At 35.9% G+C, this 13,320-nt stretch overlaps 1 protein-coding gene across 5 annotated transcripts in view; it reads left to right on the top strand.

The window, feature by feature from the left end:
• PCGF5 (polycomb group ring finger 5) overlaps nt 1–11,910 on the top strand; it is a 115,876-nt gene extending 103,966 nt beyond the window's left edge. For all 5 annotated transcript variants that reach the window (XM_057530393.1, XM_057530394.1, XM_057530395.1 and 2 more), the window contains one exon: nt 6,118–11,910. In XM_057530393.1, coding sequence (XP_057386376.1) covers nt 6,118–6,165 — 48 coding nt within the window. In that variant the 3' untranslated portion in view covers nt 6,166–11,910. The remainder of the gene's footprint in view (nt 1–6,117) is intronic.
• The last annotated feature ends 1,410 nt before the right edge of the window (nt 11,911–13,320 follow it).

Raw genomic sequence — 13,320 nt, 5'->3', positions numbered from 1 at the left:
TGCCAGATTAGGTGAAGCTAAATAACAGCAACAGCTAAATGCAGTTGTGAGCTTGCTTACTAGGCCCTGTCCTAAGGACTGTACTTGAGTTACCTCTTCTAGCACAGAAATGATAGTGAACTGATTTAGTAATGCACTGAGAAAACGGGAACATACCTCTGAGAAAAGTTTATCTAATATAAGTACATTTTAAAAATTTGGAAAACAGAAGAGACTAAGTGTAGAATAGTAAGGATTACTGTTGAGTATAGAGATGATCTATGATCAACCTTAATCCATGGATTAACCATGGCATTTCTTAAAAATCTCCATTGTTCTTTTATCCCAGAAATTAAAGTAGTCTTCATAATTATTTCCTTGGAGCCAAGAAAGGAGAATTGTAATTATATAACAAACTTTACTAGCAAACTTACCTCTGATGTTGCAATTTTAGGGTTGGGACAAATAAATATATGTTAAGTATTAGAAGAACCACTTCAAATCAAAAATGTTAAATTAGCATTTTATCTAGAATTTCCCTCAGTCTCATTGTCAGTGCTGTGATTGTGGAAATCCCCACACTGTCATTAAAATGTGTGTTTCTTAATACACACTTTTTAAGTCCTGTTGTTTTTAGTAATGGAATAAGCACATTTAGCAACTATAAAGGCCAATAGAAAATCATTTGGAGAAAAAAAACTCATCCTTCTCCTCATATTATGCAGTTGAGGGTGAGGGGTGAGTAAATAATTTAACTGAGCTGGTGAGAGATGCGTAGATGTTTCAGCTGACTTTAGCTTCACGGCTGATTTGGGGATGAATTGTAGTGCTGCTCCTGCCTTTAGTTATAACTCATACATACATGGCTTTTTGCTTTTACTCTTGGCACTGATGTCTATTTATTTCCTGAGAAATAAAGATATTCTTAAACTCTGATCTAAAGTTTTAGAGAACTAGAATAAGACCAAATTTTCAAAAATCCACACACGCTTCCTTTTCTTACTTCAACACTTCATTATAGAGTATAGTCCTGTCAGAACATCTTTAGCCAAAAATCACCTAGAAAATTTCAAGGAAAAAATTATCACTATTATAAGAAAGTATTATATGTGTAGCTTTATACTATTACATGTTTTAATTTTGTGAAAATTTCATGAAATAGACAGTTATCTAGGAAAATAATAGTGGACCAACATTCACCCAAGAAGAAAATGTAAATCACTAAATTATGGAAGACGTAAAAAAAATTAAATTACAGATACCTAAATATAAAACTACTTTTAATGGTCACGTTCTCTCATATTTTCAAGGAATAGATCATTCTCATTCTAAATTGGTTTAAGTCATTGAAAAAGATGGAATTTTTCCAAATTCATTTTACAAAGGTAACATAATCGTGAAAGCAGAAACTGACAGAGAACCTGCAATTAGAAAACGAGTATCAAATCTTATTTTGAACATAAAAACAAAGATGATAAATAACATACTAAATATACTAAAATAATATGCTAGAAGAATAATAAACCAAGACTAAGTAGTATTTTTATCAGAAATGCAAGAATGGCTTCATGCTGGGGAGAGGGAAATTATATATATATTATATCCTAAAAACACTAAGTCAAATAACTACTAGTAGATGCTGAAAAGGCATTTGATAAAATTTGATGTTAAGTCCTAATTTTTCCTGCAAGCTTCTTATTTTGAAAATTTTCAAAACAACAACAAAGTTGATGTAATACAAAGGAATATCATTTACTTTTACTTAGATTTACCAATTAACATTTTGCTACATTTTTTGCCCCCCTTTCTCCCTCTTCCTCTTGTCCTTATCTTGTTCATCTCTTTATAAATATATCTATTGTTTCTTTACAGAGCCGCTTGAAATTAAATTGCACGTATCATGACAGTCGACCTCTAAATACTTGAGCATATGTTTCCTGAGATCAAAGACCTTCTCATATGTAACCACAATCCCACTTTGCGCACAGGAAATTTAGTACATTAAATATTATAGTGATGTCAGTTCTTCCCATAATTAAATTATGAAGTTTAATATAGTTTCAAACACATTTTTACCAGATTCTTGTTTAACTTGACAAAGTCAGTCATTCTGAAGTTCATCAGGAAATATAACTTGGTGCCTCTGGTCAGTCCCATTTTTAAATGAGTAATCACGGGGCACATGCATGGCCACCTACTGAAATGTATTTTAAAGCCGAAGTAATTAAAATCCGGTACTATCTTAAACATAGACACATGAATAAAAAGAATAGCTCAGGAACATGAATCTATCAAGAGTATTTCAAATTAGTGGAGGGTAAAAAGATTAACAAATATCTGTTGAGCCCTTAATTATGCACTGGGCAATCTTCTAGGCCCTGGGAACACAGAAGTAAAAAAAAAATTCATTTCCTTCATGGAACCTATACTCTAATGATAACAGATGAAAGATAAATGAGTAAAATTTATAGTGTTAGAAGAAAAATTAAAGTAGATAAATAGAATATTTTAGATAGGATAGCCAAGAGAAGACCTCTTTGAGTTGGGGATTTTTGGTCAAAAAGAAGTGAGAGTAATAGCTGTGTGTCTATCTGGGGTAGGGCCCTCTAGGCCTAGGGCACACAGTGCAAAGATCCAGAGATGTGGTCGTGTCTGGTGGTTTGAGGGCTGCAAGGTGGCCAAGGGCCTGGAGCAGAGACAGCAGTTGACCGGGGAATCGGGGAACTTGGAGCATATATATGTTGGGGTGGGATGTGATCTAGTAGGGTTTGTTTTCAGTTAATTGTACTGAGACTTTTGGTGGTGGTGATGGGGTGGGGGGATTCAATCCATACCTCCCATTATAGGTGTTTTTCATGGCTAAAATGGTACACATTAAAAATGATACCATCAAAGATCAGGAAGAAAACATAGCTAACTAACCTCAGAGTGAGGATGGCCTTTCTCATTATACTTGTAAAAGGAAAGAAAACAAACCAAGTTGACTACTAATACTGAAAAGTACATGGCAAAAATACCATAAATAAGGAATATTTGCAATATATGACAGAAAGATTTGCTGCCCTAATATGTAAAGAATCCATACAAATCTGTAGGACAGGGTTCACCTTTCCATAGAAAAATGAACAAAAGACATGATAAGACAAATCACAAAAGAAGGAAACACAACTGGCTAGTAAACATATAAAGATGGTTAACTTATTTAGAAGTCAAAATGGAAGAAGAAGTAAAATACTATTTTATGCTTATTAAATTTCCAAATTAAGAGAGAGGAAAGGAATAGTACTCATTATTGATGAGGCTGCTGAAGAATAAGCACTCATATTCCTTCCAGAAATGTAAAAATAGAACAACTTTCTTAAAGTCCAGTGTGATAGCATTTACCAAAAAGCCTTTTTAAATGCTTATGCTGTCTGAATCAGCAGTTCTACTTCTAGGAACCAATCCTAAGGGTGCAGGGGAGATAGGGTGGGGAGTGGGGAATAGATCATTGGGTCACAATAAATTTATAATAGCAAAAAAAAAGAAATTAAAATATACAGTAAAAGATTTGTTGATAATTTATTGTACATTTCTATAAAGGTATCATATGTAGCCTTTAAAAATGATCACGTATTACCATATTAAATACTGTAGAAATAAGTTTATGAAATTTTTTTAATGGACAAAATTCTTTTATGGACAAAATTATTTACCAAACAATATGTGTAGCGTGATTCCAGTTTTAAAAAGAAAAATAATGTAGACAAAAAGACTAGATGGATGTACATTAAAATGACTGGTGGTTGTCTTTGGGTGTGGGATTTAAATGATTCTCCTTTTTTTCTTGGTGGTTTTCTATATTTTCTAAATCTAAAACCAAGTTACTTTTATGGTAATTTATTTTTTAAGAAAAATAGTACATCAACCAGTCAATTTTTATCGTTTTCTAAAATTATCACATGTGAAATATATATACTTTGGAAGTATGGATTCTTTTAGTAAATGACGAGACCGAGGACTGGCAGTCTCCCCTCCGCGCAGTCCCGTGACACTAACTAAGAGGAGCGATAGGCCACGTTGCATTGCAGTGCGTGCAGTGCCATTTTACTGCAGAAGGCAAGCTGAAACACAAATAGGACTTAAGGTTTACCTTAACCATTTCCAGTTTTGTAACACCAATAATTCTTAAACTTCACGTTGTCATAGGACACACACACATACAAATGGTTACTTGGAGGAGAAGACAAAACCATTTTCAGCCAAAAACTGAGAAAATCCCAACCACTGACAACCAAGCCATTTTACTTCCCTCTCTTCCTACATCCTAGTAGAATTGGTGATGGATTCTTCTATGCATGATGAATGGATTTTTGAACAAGTGACTTAATTATTTGCAGAAAGTATGCAGATTCAACAGGAATGGAAAGCAAAGCTAGAAAGATTATTATGATGAGAGGCAAGCTCTGGGTTGGGTCAGGTAGGATAGGAAGTAGTCAAGTTAGGTTAATACGATGTCTAGGTAGCAGTCTCCAACTCTGCCTGAACTTCAGAAAACCCAGGGAGTTTTGTAAAATACAGATTTCTGTGTCCCACTCACAGATATTCTGATTCAGAGGGAACAGAATAAAGTTTAAATAAAAACAAGGAAGCAAAATTTAACCACAATAGATTTAGACCATGGAAACCCTGAGAGACTGTGACTTTTACTCCAGTCCTTAGCAAACTGTAGGGCATCACCTTACTTCTTCAGCTGGGAACAGCAAGATCTAGGAATTTTTATTCCTACCCTCCAGTCCAACCCTGAGCTGAATGGTGAGAGAGACTTCCCAGGATGTAGCATAGCGATGATACCTACAGAAACAGTCATTTTCAGGGTTCTGGAATCTCAGTCTACCACTTTTGTCTATAGGAAAGAAAGACAGGATTTTTGCATTCACCTACACAGAGACAAGGGGGGAAACAAGTCAGTAGCCATCTCAGCCCTTGTTTTCATAAAAGTAACTCCTGGAAATTTCGTTTTAAAAAGGGGAGGGCTTCCCTGGTGGCGCAGTGGTTGAGAATCTGCCTGCTAATGCAGGGGACACGGGTTCGAGCCCTGGTCTGGGAAGATCCCACGTGCCACGGAGCAGCTGGGCCCGTGAGCCACAACTACTGAGCCTGCGCCTCTGGAGCCTGTGCCCCGCAACGGGAGGGGCCGCGATAGTGAAAGGCCCGCGCACCGCGATGAAGAGCGGTCCCCGCACCGCGATGAAGAGTGGCCCCCACTTGCCGTAACCAGAGAAAGCCCTCGCACGAACCGAAGACCCAACACAGCCAAAAATAAATAAATAAAGTAGCTATAAAAAGGGGAATCTGCACCTTTAAGAAAAGGAAAACCATTGGTTCTTCAGACCCTTTCTGACTTTGATGTTTGAGTTCTATGTGATATGACAAAACAGAGGGTAAAAAAGACGAAGTAGCAGTGTGGCTTTTACCACAGGAAGCTCTTTCCTCTCTAGTGCTGTATGTTGATGTATGATACCTTCCCGACGTAGAGCAAAACCGAAGGGACAGTCTGAACCATTCAGTTATATAATAGTCAAGTCCAAATATTTAGTAGTATCAACTATTGAAAGGAGGCGGTTTCGTCTAACAGTTACTTGTTTTTCAACATTTTTTAAATGACAGTTAAGTTTTAAATCCTAAAAAGAAGTGTCAAAGTTAAGATGTGTGATTTGTAAACACTATCCCAGTTTTCCTAGATTCATAGCAGGAGGTCTTTGTTAATTCATGACTCAATGGGCTCTCACAAACAGCAGCCCTGACGGAGTCCGGCCTGCGGGCTTGTCTTGTTCAGCCCCACAGGTGACTGCAGGTGAGAGCTTTCCATCCTCCACAGGCCCTGCCTCGCCCTAAGTATTAACATTAGTACTATTCACATATGCAAGCAGTATGACATCTGCAGGCCTTCCAGCTTGACCTTTGTTGCCAGTTATGGAAAACTTGACTGATTCTAGAAAATAGTAGCCGCTTAAAAATATAGTCTTAATAATTGTCATAATCACCAGTACCAGGAAATACTGTAAGCTATAACTGCACATTCTTAAAGTCTTTTATGTATAATCTATATTGTTTTTATATCAACAATCTTATTCATCATCTGCTTTTATTTTATAGTCATACCCCATGGTATTGCAGTATCGACCAAGGATTGATTTCGGTTAGACCACGGGGCCTAGATCCCACTGAACGAATCCTGCACTACGTGTTTACTCATCGACAGACTGCACAGTGAACGGCGTGTGGACTGGGGGGGGCACAACCAGACTTGCAGCATGCGAATAAGGCCATTGTCTGTCTCTAGATTGTCAGTTGCATTTTTGTTGTTTCTATTAAGAGCAAACCAAGTGCCATTCTGCTACTGAACCATCTGCATAAGGTATCCGTGCTGTCTCACAGTGTACAGTACAAGTCATGGTTGAAATCAGTTAGGTGTGCAGCCACGATCCAGCCTTCTGAATATTTTGCTTGCCTGTTCCAAGATTGTTCTAATGTTTGATTACACTAGTAATATGGCTCAATCTTTGTGGTGTTGCAGTTTTCACATGCTTACTATTTGATTAATTCTTGTTTAAATAGAGTACTGTACAAGGAACTAATAATTATTATATCTTGAAATTATTTTGTATGGGAGATATATTTAGAAAAGTGGTCCTTGAGCCACTGTCCTGTTCTCAGTAAGCTTTTTGTGTGCAAAATAGGTCACTCTTGAGTGTGCAAGTCCTTTGGGGAAGAATTCCAATTGTTCTTTACATTAGAGCACATTATAATTGTAGGCATTTTGAGTCATCTGTCTGTGTAGTCTACCAGTCGCACAGGGAGGGCCTGTTCACCCTCCAGAAAACGTATGTGACTTCTTGGAGAGCTGAAGTGAGATTCACAACCATTTGAAATGTTGGCAGCTGATCACATTTACTTCTAACAAAATTAATGTGTAAGTGAGGTTAATCTTTCATAATGCCTTATGACGAGCGGGTGCTGCTTCATGAAATGTCATCGCCGTCACGTAGCCCCCTTTATGTGTGCATTGTTATACTGTGGCTCTTATCTAATGAAGTACATTGTTTCCCTTTTTCAGTTGGCCTTAGGTGTGTGTCATTGTGGCATGCAGAAGGTTATGATGATTTAAGCATTAGGATTTTTAGAGCAGGTGACATTAGCTATTTTATGGATTTCAAAAATCTCAAAGCAATTGTAGATTAAAACTGTTAGTAACCTGTCACATTTCCAAACCATATGCATAAAATAGAAAAAATGCAGTGTAATAGATAAATATGCTAACCAGAATTAATGGTTTGAGGATATTTCATTTTAGATCCTGTAGTAATCAGGGGGAAATGGGATTATTGTTTTATACATAAGTTCTTTAAGGTCAGAGCTATGATAATGTCCTTGAGTTTGCATTTTTTTTAAGTCTTCCATTCATTTTGAGGTGAGTCTGCAAGTCAAAAAAAGTCTTGTCACCTTAAATTATATGAAGAACTTCATTTTAAACCTCTTAACATTTACATTATTTTTCATAAACTTCTTTGGAAATTAAGTTTTAGTAATTGCTTTGAAACTTAAGCCTATTTCCTCAGTTTCAAAGTTAACCTCTGAAATACTTAGGAAATAATCTTGAAAGTTAGGAAAAAATATTTGTTCTAGAAATCTGACATGAGCACAATCTGTGTGTTACACACATAGTTTTTATACTGTCTACATAGTAGATGTGCTACATTTTCCGGTAAAATGTATCACAGGGTAATGCCTTCTGAATCTCAAAATGCTTCTTAGAAATAAAACAGTGTACGACCAAGAAACACATACAAAATACAGCTAAATCTTGATGCATTTCACAATATAAAAGGCTGAAACGTCATAATTATCTTTTCTTTATATCTTTGTTTTAAGTCAAAAAGTCTAAAGTTTTCTGTTGTTTTTGGCCTGACTTTTGTGAAAAAGGTTATGGCAATACTTTTAAAATTTCACTTTGTTAGACTGTGTTTGTGCTTGGAGGGGCTCACAAAGAGAATTTAAAAGGCAGATTTTTGTTAACTCTTTAAAAATGGTTGGCACAGACCATTACCCTAAACCAGAAACTGAATTTACTCCCCAGCTACAGAAATTATTTTGCTATGCTGTCAAATGCAGTTCCTTGACATCCTAAAGAAATTTTTAGATTTCTTGTAAACTTGTCACATCTAGGTCAGTGATTACTTATGGAAGCTGATTTTAATTAACTCAAAATAGAGAGTGCATTTTAAAACCCACAAATGAGACCCGGATGTTTTTGGGTCCCCAGACAAAACTTGCAGCCTTAAATGAGTTTTATATACGTGATCTCATTAAATTTGGCTTGTTGCCTCATCTTATGTAATGTCACTATTTTCCAAGGAAATATATAGGAAGCAATTATGGAATTGAGAATACTTTTATATAAAATTCCTTTATTTAATGTTAATATATTAACACTTTTATTGAAATGCAATGGAATATGTGCCAAAACATGTGAAAACCTTGCATAAAGAAGGGCATCAGTTATATGGGGAAAGGTACACGTTTTATGATGGTCCTGAGTAATGTGGTATTACTATTAGAACCACAGACTTCTTCATATATATTCAACTATGGTTTTCTAAGTATGGGACTACTTTCATGTCTAGTAATACACTAATCCCTAGTTAATTATCCCCTGAGTCAGGTTGTGGAATTCGTAAGAAACGAGGTATAGAAAAATTTACAGGCAAAAATACACAGGTGGTTAGTTTTACAAACTTGGGGTGCTAGTAAGATAAACTCCTTATACAAATAGCCTATGGGAATAATCATCTGAATGCAAAATTGGAGAATAAAACTAAATTAAGTTTTTCTTTAATCTCTTGTTTCTTAAGCAACAAACTGAAAGAACTTTACTTCCATAAAAGATTTTGTAATCTGTTTTCTCTGCTTTAGATATCATAGATATACAAGGGTCAAGGAACCTTGGATCTAAAGAAGGCCTGTGCTTTATTTATAGATATCACTTTAACGGAAGTAATCACATTAGTTAACAGAAAAATCCAAATATGGCCCTTTCTCCAGATTAACAGAATACTTTTAAGTATAAAAACAAATAAACTAAAAGATTCACTGATGAGGTAGTATTAGGTCATTCAGTCTGGGGTCCAGATACCTTGGGGTGATGTCTTTTAACTACTTTTAGAAAAGTATTTTTCTTCATGCATTAAAAATCTGTCCCATATTAATATGCCACATTTTATAAATGTAATGAGTTTGCTCAACTATGTGTAACTTAAAATGATTCTTTAAGGGGAAAAAAGTATGTTATATAATATTGTGAACTGTTTAGCTTTATTGAACTATTTAAGAGAAAGTGCCTCATTGCTAAAGTGCATTTCTGTTTTAGATTTACTGCATAAATTTTGAGTTTTCTGTCCCTGTCTCTTATCAATGGTTTTGTATCTAAATAGGCTCTTGTAAGTTAGAATAATCTCTTTTTGAAAGATTTTCATAAGAAAATAGTTATCACCAAAGACATTTTACTGTTAATAACCATGTTAGAGAGACAGTTTAACTGTTTGGAGGTTGGAAATTTTTAGACTGCAAGTTACTTTTATATAATTAGGCAATAACCTTGAGTAATTGCTAAAATATCACCAAAGAAAGGCTTTAAACTTAATTTTCATGGTAAGATCAATCAAATGCAGGTTTTTCTTGCAATAATCAGAACATACTTCCTTTCAGCTATGTTTCTTGTTTTTCCAGCACCATCTGACAGATCTTAGGAAATCCTCAAAGGTGAAAAAGAGATTAACACAACAAAAAGCCTCCCTCTGGATGAAAAGTGGGAGAAATACATACTTTGAAAAGAAAATTGAAATTGAGATTTTAAATTCTAATTTGAGAAGCTTTTTATTCCATGGAGGCGATACAGACTAAAATTATGCTTATTTAGTTCCTGGGTTCTTAGTAATATGAGAAATTTTATTAAAGACAGACTTTGGTAAAAGTGCAGACATGCTTACTTGTAATAGAAAATAGTGCATTCTGTTGGATTCACATAAGTAAATGCTTTTTCTGTATTCAAAAGCAAAATTTTCCTAAAGGCCTGTGGTTTTTTTTTTAAAGTAACTCTTTGTCTTGTTTCTCAGCAATGACTTTGTTTTTAGAATCTAGCCATACAGCCAAATTCGGCAAGATAAGCCCCAGATGAAGAGCATATACACCAGGTTAAGCCCTGTCCTCACACCGATCTTTTGGGGAGCCCATGCTGTGGGCCACCTCAAGTAAAGCTCACATTATGAAGTCTTCCTGACAGGCCACCTGGTAAACCGCATTGGATCGGATAAAGATTGATGCATTCCATTATATACTCTGGTTTACCATAAGGAGTTTTCCAGCAGGCTATGCTTTATACCAGTGAGATATAGGTATTGGTTGTGGGAATTACAAAAATGAGTGAGTTTGCCGTAACTTTAATTTTCTGGGTTAGAAACATAAAAACATGAAATGCTATTATTTTAAGATATATACCTATCCCTACAATAAGGAATATAATAACATGTCTGCCAAATCTGGTTTATAAAAATTGAAAAATATTAAATATACTAGAAACTCAAACCCTTTGAAAGCACAAAATAACCAACTAGTTCTGGATTTACTTGATATACCTAGTTCAATAGTATTTTGTTGAAAAAAGTTCAGATTGAAAGTTCATTAAAATATACTCAAATACACATTACAGGGTTTTCATAGTTTTTTCTTAAAACAGTGGCATTTTCCTAAATAATTTAAAAGTGATTCTCTTCCTAATGTAATGTAGTTTTCACAAGTAGTGTGTTTATTTGCTATCCTTACTATATTTTCAAATAGAATTAAAATGCTCGAGCACTTCCTTTTCAGAAAGTTACGAAATTAAACAAAAATAAATTATTTTAAATGCTCATTAGAATGTGTCTGAATACTTGTTATGCCCCTTTCTCTAGGATTCAAAACTTGAGTCATTATTCAGAAATGCTTTTTAATTTTAATTACCTTTAAATCTAGAATCAAGTGAAACATACTAAATACTGGGTCCAGTTTTCTTCCATCTTTCAGAGCTTCACGGAATAAGAAACTAATCTAGTACAAACTGAAGATTAAATATTTCTGGGCAGTGCAGAGATAGTGAATAGATTATGTATCCGTGGACTTCACATCAGTCCAGCAGAGCAGGAGTTCTGCACATTAGAAATGGAATGGGATCAGCCTAACGTTGTTTGGGGTTGGTTTTCTTTCGCTGTATTTTTTTGAATGGGGATGGGGGCCCAAGTGTCCTTACGAAACTGTGGTCGACAAGAGCTTGTGAGGGGAGCACCAGTGTTCTGCTGCGTTCCTGCATCTGGCAACACAACAGCAAGCACCAGTTTTCAATAGAGTAGCCCTCACTTTAAATAAAACCATCATAGACTATATTGTACAGTTATGTTGCTAATTTTCCTTTGAAATATAAAATATTTTAAGCTTTTTTTTTTTTTTTTTTTTGGTCAAAAGTGGTAACATCTTAATACAAATAAAAACCTTTTTGTGGTTGTAAGATTTAGCTTATAAATCATTCAAATTGAAGTGAAAGATTACCAGGTCATTGTTAATGACTTAGTCTATTAAGAATATATGTATTTTTGTAAAGGAAAAGCACTTGTAGATATTTAATCAGTACTATTTGTCTGTTTTGCAGAAATAAAATGCTGCTTAGAGGTTCTCTTTAAATATTTTTTATTTTTGTGCTCAACTGTATTTTCTGTTGATCTATGGAATGTTCTGTACAAAGCTGTATGGTTGTACTGTTGGGCTAGACACTTTTGTTTTTTAAGATCTGGACTTAGCCAAGTATATTTGACCATGTTAAAAATAGTATCTTTGTTATTAAAATTTTGATTGCATAATTTATTGCTGTCTGTCATTCTTCATTATCAGTAGTTGCAGATCATAACCTTCATTTAAAAGTTTCCATTAAGTATTACTGTAGCAAATTTTGTGAATATTTGTTGAATGTTTGAGACGATAAACATTTTCTAAAGATTTCTGAACTGTTTACTTTTAAGATGGCAAACTGGCCCTCGAACAATACTTGAGGTGTGTGTCCACATACACTTTAGAATAATTTCTTTTTTTGTTAAATTAATCTAATCCAAATCATCTTCTGAAAGTAATTGAGTACCAAAGAAAGGCCCAAGTGATTTGAAAGACAGTCTGCTTTCTTCAGCTACTTAGATAACAGCTTTGTTTCATTAATAACTTCCCTTGTGAATTCTAGTTGGGCTGAAGACATTCAAGTCAGAAGGTTGCGATGATTCATATCTCTGCCCCATTGTTACAGTGCCTGAAGCTTTGTCTTAGGTTAGTGACACCATGGAGGTGGCTGGAGACCCCAGGCGTTCAGCGAGGTAGGAAAGCAGCATCCTCTGAGCAAAACTCCCTTCACCTTTTAGCATCACCCTTCGCAAGGCTGTTGCAGAGTGGGGAAGAACTTGGGAGGACTGTGCGTGGAAAGTGCTCAAAATGTAGCCCATTTTACTTTTACCCCATGTTAGGGGCCAGAACAGGGGAAGGCCTCAGGGAAGGCTGGAGGACACAACCAAGGAAAAAAGGAAACAGTTCTCTGACCTGCTAATCAGTCTCTGCCACGCCTCCACTTGAGAACAGAGCCAGTTTACCCAGTTCTTAGTGTTTTGTCAACACAGGCTCAGCTCTGATCTTTTCACCAGTTTAGAAAGTTACAGAGGAGTCCGCACCCCAGCTGAGTTTAAGAGCCAGCCTCTGCTTGTTGTGTGGCCGAGGAATTTGCTGACAGTATTTTGCTGGAAGCCATGTAGAGCCCTGCTTGACACCCAAACCCCTGCTGTGGGATTTGGGGTGCCAGGGTTACCATCAAATGGAGAATCATGCCCAGAAGGAAGAAATAGCAAATGATCGATCACCCCCCCACCTCCCACCAACCAAAGCCCTGCTCCTACCGAGCCCAGTTCAGATACTATCAACTCCAGTAGGCTGAGCCAAACTTTCTCCTTCTTCTGTACCACTTAGCACTGTTATCACAACCACAGTAATTGATGTTTGTTTGTCCTCCCATTAGATTATGAGCTTTGAGAGGGATGTTGACAGTCATTGTGGTATATCCTCACCCTCACAACACAATTTGCATAGTAACTGGCACCAATAAAACCAACGTAGTGAAAGAATCCAGATTTCAGGAAGCAGAGGCAATGCTAACAAGTCTCTAGCCATTTCCCCAATAGTCTCCTGATCGTTTCTCTTCTTATATGAACGTCAGTCATATTGGATTAGGGCCCCACCCTT

This window comes from Balaenoptera acutorostrata, chromosome 16 (genome assembly GCF_949987535.1).
Source record: "Balaenoptera acutorostrata chromosome 16, mBalAcu1.1, whole genome shotgun sequence".
Lineage (NCBI taxonomy): Eukaryota > Metazoa > Chordata > Mammalia > Artiodactyla > Balaenopteridae > Balaenoptera > Balaenoptera acutorostrata.
This window is presented reverse-complemented; position numbering and strand designations above follow the sequence as displayed.